The 13,396-nt window shown below is 42.5% G+C and overlaps 1 protein-coding gene across 1 annotated transcript in view; it reads right to left on the reverse strand.

Moving 5' to 3' along the window:
- Positions 1 to 10,668, reverse strand: part of znf804b (zinc finger protein 804B) — a 35,496-nt gene extending 24,828 nt beyond the window's left edge. Inside the window, exons 1-2 of the mRNA XM_084943018.1 lie at positions 10,290 to 10,668; positions 9,402 to 9,712 (exon numbers count right to left, since the gene is read on the reverse strand). Coding sequence (XP_084799144.1) covers positions 9,402 to 9,554 — 153 coding nt within the window. The 5' untranslated portion in view covers positions 9,555 to 9,712; positions 10,290 to 10,668. The remainder of the gene's footprint in view (positions 1 to 9,401; positions 9,713 to 10,289) is intronic.
- Positions 10,669 to 13,396: the final 2,728 nt, after the last annotated feature.

The raw sequence follows: 13,396 nt of genomic DNA on the forward strand, positions 1-13,396 counted from the left end.
CATATGTTTTACAGTAATCTAAGTCACTCCGTTAATTTAATATGTGGTATGATTTGAGCCATCTAAATGACTATACTGGCGTACCAGCAGTACACCAGTATAAGTCACATAGATCGCAGTGCACCATAACAGCCTATTCTGTTCAAGGCACAGCAAAGCACAACATGAAAGCCTTGATCTTATGTCAACGAATCCAGGGAAGTAAAACTTGTTCATATGCATTAAAATTCCTCTGCCACTTTGATCTCTAAATGCAAAGTGTCTGCTCGATTTCTTTCAGTCGTAGTTATTTTTATAAATCACCCTTATGCACATGAAAAGTGGAGAAAAAAATATGATGTGAAGATCAAGCTGTGAAAGAAATCCAAGTTGCTTTATTCAGAAGGAGCCCCTTGGTCCCCGTTAAGCTGGGAGAATTTCCAGGGCTTCTGCTCAACTGGGAGGTGCTGGTTCACAGCCTCTCTTTCAGTGAGTCATCCCTTCTTCAGAGGAGAGATAATTAATTTGTCTGAGCTGCTCTTAACCCTGGCCTCCGTGTCAGCAGCCAAAACGCACGCAGGTAATCAAGAGCGCAGGTGCAAATTTCTGTAAGGCAATGCACATGCAAATATGCAGGCTGTATTTAGCGAGTTGCAGCTACATCACCTATATGAAAGAATGAATCCAGGTAGAGTGGCAGAATAAAAGGCAGAGGAGTAAAACGGAGGTTATTGAAGAACAGAGAAACCGACCATCAAATAAAGCGCACCCTCTCTGCACTTTCGTTCCTTGAAGGATTTTTCAGCAATATTGCTACTGCAATATTACTCCCATCACCCACACGCTCCCGTACAGGCATACTGTACACAGATATGCACACAAACACACACACAGCATACCTATCGCTCCTTCTCGCTCTCGCTCTCTCTCACACACACATACACACACAATTCAAACGCCTAAACAGATGAACCTTTGACCTGCTAAAAAATGAATGGGCTTCAGAGATGAGATGAGAAGCAATAGGAGATGGATATAAGAGGTGTGTCAGGGAGAAGGGGCTGAGAGCAAAGGTAGTGGCTAGAGAAATGGTTAGAGGGGAAGACAAAAGCTAGCTGCAAATTATAGTTTAAAAGAAAAAAGGGAGGGTGGGCGGGGAGCAAAGTTTATACTGCAGAGAAAATCATGTCAAGGGAATTAAAGAGGATAAGACCGAACCCAGAATGAGACGTGACATCCTAATGACTGTGAAGCAAAAATGCTTTCATCTTCTCTTCTCTCACCTGTCTTAGTTTATTTTTTGCTATTTCACATATATATATTTTTTCTAGCACAAGCTCAACGATACACGTTTGATTACTATGATTTGGGTATTTGTGTGTATGATTTTGTTATGAGTGTGTCTTTCAGTTTCCGCCTGAGCTGGTGTTCCAGATGGTTCATCAAACATCCAGTAATTATCAAACACTCACTAATTGTACGTGAGTGTGTGTTTATGTGCTGGTGTGTCTCCAGGTGATTATCTGAAGCTGTGATCACTAATGACCACACAGACAAACATCTGTCCCCAGGTAATATACAGAATGAGAGCTTGGCCATCTGCTGTGCCTGTGAGCAGGCACGTATGAGTCTACAGAATTCGTGTCTTTCCCACAACATGCGTATAATCCCAAGATCTGTGCTTTAAAGATGCTTGCTCATCCTGTGGCTAAATCAGCACGAGAGGCCCTCGCTATTCTTTTACCACAACTACTACCAAACGCTCAACCACTCTTTGCCCTCTACACACTCCCACACAAAGCCCTTGCAGGTTAAATCAGCCCTGCAGGCATCTTTGCCCTCGAAGCCATAGACATCGGACCCAAACTGGAGTTAATAAATTCTTCCAAATAATAAAGAGGTCAGGTAGAACTTTTAGTCCAAATGGAAGGTTGTAAATGTGTAAAAATACAAGCTCTCAGGGGTGAATCATCAAACGTTTTGTGATTGAAAAATACTTTTTTTGTGGAAGTTCAAATGGTCGTTGAATTCATTCAAGTCAAGGCTGTGTGTGCGTGTGTGTACATCTGTGTGCGTGCCGGCGTTGTCAGGAGGTAGCAAGTCAAAGATGCGCAAATAAAGACTTGTCAGTAAAATAAATAAAGATCATCTCCGTCTCCAATGAACAAGCGCCACAAAGCTAGCGCGCACACAGGAGTAGAAGCACAAAGGCACCTACAGATAAGTAAAGGCTGAGGATGCTCAAACATCTTGCATCTCCTTCATTTCTCCATTCCTGAGGGCGCGCTGCGCTGTTGTTAAGAGACTGGCAGGTTATGTCACCTCAGACGCTGGGTTCATTTACAAGCTACACAATGCATTCCAAACAAACAGGGAAGAAACTTGCAGGGTAGAAGAAAAAAAAAGCTAAGGTGGATTAATAAAAAAAATAAAATGAAGAAAGCTGAGAATCAAACTGGAAGAGCCAGAAAATAGAGAAGCAGCAGAGTATAGGCAGCACTATTCCTCTGGGGAATCATCCTGGTTATCAAGTAGAGGTTATTATGCTATGAAGCACTAATGAATTCATTAGCTAAATGAAATGTCAATAAAGGCTTGAGAGAGTGTTAAAATCGATGCCAACTGTCTCTTTCTCCTGCTCGCCCTCCTCCTTCTTTTCATCCTATCTCACCCATCTGTCCCAATTATCCACCTTTCTCCCCAACACACACACACACACACACACACACACACACACACACACACTCCAGAGTGTTGAGCGTAAACTGTGATGGAGGACATTAGCGGTGATCAGTGGGAGCACTTTGCAGTGGTCAGCAGAAATGGTCCAGTCATACAGAACTTTCGCATTCAGCAGCACTCACCTGCTCACTCTCAAACGGCTCTAATGCCACTTAATGGCTGACTTGGTGCGTGTGCACCTGTATGTGTGCAATAACATTAGACTTTGTGTGAGCGACTGCAGCAAAGAGAGCCTTGACTCCGCAGCTGTGACAACCAGAGATGGGCAATCAGACCAGAGATGTAATCTGATTACTTTTTTCAAGTAACGAGTAAAGTAAGGGATTACTATTGCAAAAACGGTAATTAGATTACCGTTACTTTCCCGTAGGAACGCTGCGTTACTGCGTTACTAAAACCGTGATTTTTTTGCGAGAATGTCTCATGACAGCGACATTCGTGACAACAGCTGTGTGCAGAGCAACAATGGATAATATATCGGCTGTATCCCAATTCAGGGTCTGCAGCCTTAAAGTAGCAGCCTCAACGATCCTCAAGGGCCGCGTACTTAAAGACCGCTAAGGCCGGAAGTGCGAGGCTTGTGAAATGGGAGGTCTAGCCTCCGTTGCGCTGCCCAGGTTGCCTAGCAACCATGATACTAACAGCTGGAAACGTTTCATACAGCATTGTTTGACAGAAATGAAGGAGAAAATCTTTTGTTCATTTGTTTGTTTCTACATGAGCTTTGATCATTCTCTGTAAGATTAAGGTCAGCTATTGAACGGCGTATATTTTTAAGTAAAGGCTTTAAAACCAAGTTAGTACAAACGTCACTAATGTCACATAACTTTGTCGCCAACATGTCGCCAACAGTAATGTTTTAATGTTCTTCGTTATTAAACATTTGCACATAAATAAGTGACATAATATTCAGTACTTACTTAAAGTTTACTCTTCGGGCGCCCCTCATCCGTCGTTTTTTTTTCGGCAAAATTATCCACACCCACCGCCGCGCTATGCATTCTGGGATATGTTGGGCCACGAAGTCTACACCGCCACGTCCTTAAAATTCAGGGAAATGAAGGACGCATTTGAGGGCCGCATTTCGAGCAGCCTTCGAATTGGGACAGCCTTCGTCGCGTCGCTGTGACGTAATCGGCCTTAAAATGCGGCCTTTAAGGCTGCAGACCCTGAATTGGGATACAGCCATCGAGTGCAGGAGTATGAGCGTGCAGCGTTTAAAGCGTGGAAGTACTGACCTTACTTTGAGTTTGATTCCATAAAAAGTGACAAAAACATGTCCGTTGTGCGGGGGAAGAAAACTTCTTTTTACACCGAAAAAAACCCCTAAACAAGCTCCGAGTGCGCAACGACGTAATGGGAAATTCACAGAGAAACTCGCGGATTCTTCCACTGACCGCTGCGCCACACCTGCACCAGGGTAAACCTCCGCCTACCCCACTCCTGCTTTACAGGTGAAAATAGAGCAACAGGACTGCTAGTCTTTGATTTTATTTACTTTCTGCTCTGTTTTACTTGCATCTATTTGAAAGACTGAGTGTAAACACAAAAAATATTTTATTTTATGTGCTGGAATGTGCAGAAAATAGGTTTAAATGTTAAACTAATTTCTTCAAGTCAGAGAATGGTGCATATAATTTAATTTTTGCTTGATGCATAAAGTTAAAAGATTAAAACGGATAAAACAAGTTTAAAAAAAAGAGACTTTTCCATTTGATTACATTTTGTATGATGGATTATGTAGAAAAAGTAGAATTGGGTTGACAGATCTATCGTTTTATCACCTATTCAGGTTGTAAATCGTGTTTTTAAAAAGTAACTAAGTAACTAAGTAATTAATTACTTTTGAAAATAAGTAATCAGTAAAGTAACGGGATTACTTTTTTGGGGAAGTAATCAGTAATTAGTTACCGATTATTTTTTTCAAGTAACTTGACCAACACTGGTGACAACACAGCAAGTCAACAGCTGCTCTTGAGCTTTTCTCACAGACATTTCTTCATCTCAAGCTAACGTTTAACTCTTTTTCTTTCTGACATTTGCTGAACCGCAATTACCACCTTGATCCTCTCTTCTGAGTCCTTTTAACACTGAGGCTGGATCACTTACTATTATGATCATCATTTAAGGCCCCCGGGTTAGATTCTTGTGGAATGCATTAGCGTCCACGAGAAAACTAGCAAGCTAAATAGCCAACCGGCTGGCTCATCTCACCTCTGTCCCCTTATTATGGCTTAACATTTAAAGCTAACCACTTGGCTCGCTCTGAACACGGCACTGTTTTTGTGCAGCTAAACAGTTGTTTCAAGGTAATTGTTCGGGGCATATGTTTAAATGCCACCTCATTTACATAAACACTGTTCAGCTCCCTGTGGAATCAATGAAAACAGGAGGGAGCAAATGTGGAGTCACAAACACACACACACACACACACACTGCCGCATTGGCACTCACTTTGACACCGTGCTGGATAGCCAGTGATCTGTTTCCTGCAACGGCAGTGAAATATACATCAAAGTGGTCTTCAGGGGATGAACAGTAAGTATGCACATACACACGCATACACACAGTCCACCCCCACTTCTAGTAGAATATTATAGCCGTGAATGTGTGTGTATGTGTGTGTGTGTGTAAAGGAAAGCGAGAGAAAGACAGTTTGGATCCATTGGAACCGAGAGAAGCATCATGCATGACTTTGTCCTCTTTGCACACACCTTTTCGCTCCTGCTGTCCTCGCTCAATGTTGACGCCGAAACCAAAAAAACCAAAAAACCTTTGAGGTGTTAACAAGAGATTTAGGAGTGACTCATCAGTGATGATTAAGCACTAATATACATGCAGGATCCGAAAGTTAGAAACATCCAAGGGGCCTATCGCAGTGACTAATTGGTAGCAATAAAGTAGTAATAAATAAAATCCCAATCTAGATCTCCCATGCTACACTGTGTGGATGCTAACTAAGCAACAAAACAAAAGGATTTTAACAAACACAAGATTATTTTTTTTGTGGTAAAAAAGGGGGCAGTGTGTCCATTGATTGACACCCAGTGTTTGCTTAATGCCGCCTTATCAAAGTGAAGACACAAGAAGTTACTCCTGACAAATCCCAGCTGTAAAATCCTTTGTAGTCAACTGATCTGAGCTAAATCAAAGAGCGTCTGCTGTTCTGCCTGGCGTGGCATTCCCTACAACAGGACGGACGGGGGCAAAAGATGGTGCTCAGCATGTTTAACCACCTTGAAGAGATGTGTTCAATTCACTGGTTCCTGACTGAAGGGCTAACTTTCACCTAACGCAGGCAGTCACATTTGAACTCCTTGACCACGAGCGCAGATTCTGTATCATGCTGACAGGCTCGAGCCTTGTCTAAACTAATATGGATAAATCTGAAAGCGAGGGTTTTTTTTTTGACCTTCTAAACATGCTTGGCCAGCGTTTTGCTGAACTTTCCACATGTAGATTTATGTTCATTAGTTTGGACATGGCCTTGGAGGTAAATGATGTCCTTCGTACCATGAATAACACCTGAAAAACAGAGCTTGTAGTCTGCAAAATGTATTCAGTAAAATTCAAACTTCTATTTTTACTTGTCTCTGTTCACATGGAGGTCAGCTACAGTTAAGCCTGTAAGCTGCTATGGATTCAATGTTTTTTCTTTCTTTCTTCTTCTTTTTTTTGTCAGGAACGCTTGAATCTACAGTATACTAAGGGTGAAAGGGAATCTTCAGAGCAGCTGCTGCTCATGTTTTTTGCTTGAATGGTTTTCTTTGATGGGATTTCTTCTTTTTGATGATATTTGAAGGGTTACAGATTTGAAATATGGCCTGTAGAGATTCCTAATTTTCAGTGTCAGATCTGATTTGATGGTTCACTGTAACAGTTCAACTATTTATAATCATGGGGCTTTTATGCTGAAGCCATGATGCCATATCACATCAGGTAAATCCCAGGTGTGAATAATAAAATGACGATGGCAGTTTTGCTGTTTTCATATTGTTTCTGCTTTTATCATATGGTATAAATCAAGTAGCATTTTGCCAGGATCGCACCTGTGTGTTTCTATTTTAATGTGAATTTTCAAAAGGGTGAAAAATCCCAATATCATAATGGCTTAGGTTTGTTGTATATACACATATAAACCTACAGCTTATTAGCATTTTATTGAAAAGAGAATCAAATGGGTTGTTGTTTATTACTTATTGATTTTGTGATGTGATATCTGTTTCTTAAATGTGGAAATGTATCCAATCTCAGCTTGAGTGCCGCTCTCTCAAAGCACTTTTTAATGACATTTTACTTCCACTTTTTTATCTTATTAACCACCTCGTGACGAATCTGTTTCCAATATTGTTCTGCAGTCGCTCGGGGAGAGAGGCGCACCTCTTTGTCTTTATTGCTGAGTGACTGGGCACCCAGACAGAGCCTCTGTGCCTGGGTGCAGGTAAAAGACATTATGTTGCTTTTAACTTTCACTCTGAGTCTTACTTTATGATATAGCAGAAATCTCAGCATAACCCACGTGTCCATCAATTCATATAAAACTGATTAGTTAGCAACTTTGAACACATCCTTGCCACCATCTGATATGTCTCAGCTTTAAACCTTTATCATAATAACCCAAATGAAGCCTGGGAGCTGATATGCGTCAGTCACGCAGTAAAGTTGTTCTATATACAACGTAACCACTGCAGGAGCTTTGACCTCTTTAGAGTTTTTCCTCGCCTCCATACAACTTGGAAAAAGGTAAAACTGCACCAGAACTGTTCCAGAAACCTCTAAATTACTCTGATATTACACAACATATATCTGGATACAATATATCCTTTATACTTAGGCCAATTGCACCCAATGTATAATCTGGTATTAAACAGCTTCAAACTTACTTTCTCAATGCTAAGGATGAGTATACTAACGGACTTTGGTCTGCGGGAAACAACTGTAAGCTCATCCTATGTGTGTGATGAAAGTTTGACAAATCTTTAAAAGAGATGCTACACTCTAACGGATTACTTACCCCAAACAAGTGACAAGTAGCTCAACGATTCTTCATAACATGCCGAATTTGGAAAAGAATGGCTGCCCGGGAGCCTATGCATTCATTAGTCTAAAAATATAGACATGCCTAAAATAGTCATTAAGCTTCAAATGAATTCAAGTAAGAGTTCCTTTGAGAATTTAGAGTGATTTCTGGGAGGAGGTTAAACTTGTTGCAGGAGCAACAAAGACTGAGTGTTTAATGATCTTACAAGAAGATAAGAGGGTTCTGAGAAATGATCAAATATAACAGAAGAAGCCCTAATTTGTAGAAATGGAAACATGTGCTGCGCATGCTGAATCTAAACTGTGTGGCAGACGCACAGAAATCATTTCCGTGTGTTTAAAAGTTTGCAAGAATACTCCTTGCACCATCTCTGCCAGTCTGACTGTGTCTGCTCAACACTGTTCGCTCATTCTCATCACACAGTGAACGCGGGCTGAACATGACAGACTGGTAATGACTTCAGTATGAACACACACATACACACACACACTCACGCACTTATACACACATACCAGCTGCTCCTTTCCTCCTTTCTCATCAAACTTGTCATCAGCTCCGCCAGTTTGTCTCGTCTCACATTAAGAGCTCATGAATAATGTGTGATTACCAGAGACCCTTGGAGCAGCTCCTGGATGTACAACACACAAAACGCAAAACGTAGGCTACACACGCCGAGAGATATGGAGATGCTGAGACCACCCTAATTCACACGGTCTAAAATATCACATACATATTTACATTTGCTGCCATTTCTTTTGCTTCTCTCTATGCCTTGTTTTCAGTGCTCTCTTACTCTTTAAAAAAAAAAAAAAAAAAAAAAAACCTTTCTACTACACATATTCCTTTATCTATACAGGTGTGCACACAAACATGCACAGACCCTCAAATACACTGAAAGACAGTTTACAACTGAATGCCAGTTTCTTGGCTCAAAGGAATCATGAGCAGCGTGGAAAGGTCAGGAAACTATACTCTACAAGCCTAGACTGGTTTTTCTCTCTTTCTTTCTTACACACACACACACACACACACACACACACACACACACACACACACACAGAGAGAAAAAACAAACACGTACAAATACTCCCCAGGTAATTAGGCCTATTTTTGTCAGGGCAACTCATTTCCTCCTCAAAGAACTAATGTAATTTGATTCGTTTAATTCCCATAGCCATGAGAGGGAGAAGGGGGCAAGGAGGGACAATGGCTTCATGGTTGGATACACCAATTTTTTTCCCTTTTCCCTAAGCTTAAAATATTCACATCTCCTGCCCCCCCCCCCCCCCCCCCCCCCAAAATAAAAAATAAAAAAAATAAAATAAAAAAAATCTCCTTAAGGCTCAGTTAATTATCATCCTGTGCAGAAATATTCACCTATTCATTACCGTATGACAGCACAACTGAGTCTGCTGTGCACTTGAGTGTTTCTCCCACAGTTTACACACACAAACACACACACATTTACCTCCCTATACTTGGACTTCCGATGACATCACTTAACTTTACATACGTTATAAATCCCATATCTCCTAAAATAGAGAAAAAAAAAAAACACTTCACTTGAACTCTTTCAAACTTGATTGCTCAAACCCACACACATCTAGAGAAATCTGTCAGAGCCTGTATGCTGTCCTACCGGTGAGTCACTGTTTGCGGATGGACACAGAGGTCCTCTGAAGACTCCCTTGACGCGCCTGAAGTGTCCATTACTCAGGTGTGTGGAGCTGATAACCAGGTAGTAGCACGCGCTGCACGCCATCCCGGGGGCCTCGCGAGGTTTGGGGCCCATAAATGTTTTTTTCCCACGTTGGTCCTGGGTGTCGGCGGTGTCCGATGGGCGCCAAGTCAAGTCCTGCTGGGAGGCTGTGCAGGTAGGAACGTTGTCGGAGCGGTGCGAGAAGAGGAGGGGGGTCTCACTCCTGCTGTCCTCTGTTGGAAAGTCTCTGTCTGCGCGAGAAAAAGACAAGAGAGGAGAATTGCTGTTTATTAAGACTGTACCTGCTTCTTAGATGCGCGCGTGCGTGTAAATGCGTGAACGCAGAAGAGACAAAAAGATTAAAAAGAATGAGAGACAGTTTCAAAGATGAGGATGCTAGAGCCTACTGACCGAGCTCTGATGGTGGAGTCTGCGTTTGGCATGCTGTCGTCGGCCAGGCTTAAATAAATGAATGAGCGCCTGTGGAGTGCCAGAGGAAGAGAGGGATCCATCCAGTCTCTGTTTCACACACACCCCCTCTCTCGCTCACCCCTCCTCTCGCTCTCTCTTCCCCGTCTTCCCCCCCCCCCTGTCCACTGGTCGAGTCTGTAAAGTGCAGGCAGCCTCAGCCAAACAGCAACAGCGGCACCCCAATTTGAGTTCTCAGTAAAGAAGAGAGCAGCAGACACTCTCGCAGGTGCGCCTTCTCTTCACGCACCTCCAACAGGAAAGAAAGGGAAAACATCTGACCTCCTTGTCTCTCTTCCCCCCCCCCCACACCTCCCTCCCTTCTGCTCTATATTTATTGGCAGAGTGGTTTACAGTCACCTGTCTTGTGAATGAAATTCCGCGGTGCTTGGAGGGAGGGACGGTAAATCCATCCAGAGCAGAGCTAGTTGTTATTATCGTTCTCCAGCGCAGGCAGGTGGAAGTGGCTCAGATTCTTTCTCAGAAACACACACACACACACTCTCTCTTCTTCTCTCCCCCCTCCTCACCCCCGCGATCTGTATGTGCGTGCGTGTGTGCCTGCTTTCTCTCCTAGGGGGCTGCACCGGATTGGATTTCTGTCTGCTGTAGACTATAATATGCAGTCCGTGTCCGCGTGGGTCTGGGATGGACGTTGATCACTTCAGTGCATGCTGTGCTTGAGTAACTCCGAACTGAAGACCCCCCCGCACTTTCTCTTTTTTCCAGCTTTTCTTCCCTTTTCTTTAATTCTTGTTGTGCGCATCAACAAGGAAATGGGAGAATCTATTTTGAACTGTATATCCTTGCATGTGATTTAAACCCACCGATGGCAGCCCGTGTTTACGTCCATCTCTCCCTCTCATGTCCCCCCCCCCCCCCCCCCCCACACACACACACACACACACACACACACACTGAAGGCACGAAAGTTAAAGCGTCATGGTTTTATAAGATCCTGGCATCGTCTGGTGGGGGAGAGGAAATCTCTCTCACTTGCAATCTCGGGGCTGATGATTTGATTACAGATAAAAGCGTATTTCCCCGGCTCGGCCTGTCAAACTGCGCCGGTTGCCGTCAAAGAGCAGCTCTGGAACGAGCAGCAGCTGAGGCTCACGGTGTGTCTCAGCGGCGTATGGCGCTGTTCCTTAACGCGGTGCTGAAATTAAACCGCGAACACCCACAGCAGTGCACGGCGCGTCATGCATATTCAGCCTGGGATTAGGGTGCCTTTTGTGCTCAACGTCAACCCTGAGCGCTGCAGACAGCTCTGGATTTTAGAGGTAAACACTAAAGGGGACACCAAAGGACGCGTTTAAAAAAAGTGAAGTCCACTTTGCTCGCTTTTCGTGTTTTCTGTGTGGGTGAATGGTAATATACACCCACGACGAAGTTTAAGCAACTTCTACTTTGCAATAAATGATAAAACCGACAGATTCAGATGCTCATCGTTTATATTGTTGCCGTTGCTGCTGTTATTAACGCAGGGGTAAGTAAAGCTTTAAGGACGACAAATGACGAAATCCGAACAACACAAAAATCCGTTTTCACTTTCAGTTTAAAAGCAGCAGCAAAATCTACTCTTTGTGAGACATTTGGGCTTCCACATATTTGTAGCACACAACTGTGGTTGATCCTTGTGGTCTTGGAGCTTTTGCAAACATTATGTCCGCAGCAGCCTCTTACTCTTTGTCAAACTGTTGCGGCTCTGCACTCGACTCATTTTCCTCTTTAATAAGTTTCTTTCTAGTCGTAGAGGCCAGTTTTCTAGCACTTCTCAGCCCTCCCGAACATGTGTGAGCATCATTACATGAACTGGTCTCAGATGCACTTGGGTTTTGGTTTAAGTTCATTATAGTCCGAGAGAGTGTGATGTTGCTCTTTGGTCCTCTGGAACTCCATAATGGTCAATTGAGTGCTTGCGGCATGGCTGGCTGATAGATCGGTAATTACATTTACCCACCCAGTGCAAGCCTGTATCACATGCAGAGATTTGCTTCTGTGGGTGTCTGTTTGTGTTATTAAGTAACAGCAGACAAGCAAACAATCTATTTTGGTTCATCTTTGGTTACAACAGCCCACCTCTGTTTTTAATCTGATGCATGCATCAACATAATAAGGAATGGGAGGCCATACATTCTGTGATACAGACCTAACCTTGGGACTTCTTTATGGCACAACTTTTATTCAAAAATCTTTCCAAAGCAAAACTTAAATTAAACCTTATTGATTCTCTCTTTACTTACAGGCGGCTTGCACATACCGCATCTAAGTTATGTCAAGGTTTTCAATTATTAAATTCACATTTTTCTATCTCTTTATGAACGACATCTATCAGAAATCGTGTTTCAGTTTGTGTAATACTTCGTATAAAGTCTTGCGCACGTCTGTTCTTATAAACTTGGTGATTCATGGTGACAGTAAAATCATTATATGATATAAATCATGTCTGTGTCTGCCTAAGCTTTTTCCTTTTTTAAAGGAGTATGTACTTGGGCTCATGTAGGCAATATTTCTGAAGTGTTGGCTAATCGTGAATTTTTTCCACCAGTGTTCAAGTTTGCATGCACATTCCTTATCGCAGCAGTGTTTCCTCTGCTCATTCAAATGAATCTCATTTCCTGCTGTGAGGCTAACCCTGTGAACAATTTATTTTCTGAACATCCTGGGGTCAACAGTAAGTGTTTGAACATGTATGTAAGTATGTGGCTGCAAAATAACCCTATGAGAATACCTGCTCCCTAACTCCTCTGCAGTCTAAATTCAAATATCATGCTGCTGTCGCAATTTTCTCCTGCAGCTGCCTCTGCTCATAATACTAACACAACCCCCTAATGACAATAAAACTGACTGGGCTCCAGGAACACATACAGTCATGTGAAAAATAAAGTTTTTGCAGAAGTCTGTGCAGCCCTGTGAAAAACTAAATACATCCCATGATTCAGCAGCTTGTAGAGTCACCTTCGGCAGCACTGTGAGGTATTTTGGCCTGATCTTTTTTTTTTAACAATGTTGCTCCAGTTCAGTTGAGGTTTGTGGGCATTTGTTTAAGCACAGCTCTCTTAAGGTCCCATTTCAATCAGGTTGAGGTGCGGACTTTGACTGGGCCATTTCAACACTTTAATTCTTTCCTTTTTTCCAGCCATTCGTTCCATCAGCACTTGAAGTTTTTTAATTGACTGATGCATTTCAGCACGTAGCTTCCTGCAATCAGCACAGGAAAAAAATCAGAACGGCAAAACGTGTCCAGTATACCTATCTACCGATCCACTCAGCTGTGTGATTGCACAGAAAAACGATGTGAAAAAAAAAGTAAAATATATTTGTGATATAAGGCTTTTATTTTTAAGTGTCCTTCATAGTGGATGTTTGTAACATTGGATAAGGAAAAACCTAAAACACCCCCCAAATTTAAATGCTTCCTGGTTTGGTACCAAACATATCTAAGTTTGACATTAATCAGTCCT

The sequence above is a fragment of the Perissodus microlepis genome, chromosome 11 (assembly GCF_051167445.1).
Source record: "Perissodus microlepis isolate ML-2025 ecotype Zambia chromosome 11, ASM5116744v1, whole genome shotgun sequence".
Taxonomy (NCBI): domain Eukaryota; kingdom Metazoa; phylum Chordata; class Actinopteri; order Cichliformes; family Cichlidae; genus Perissodus; species Perissodus microlepis.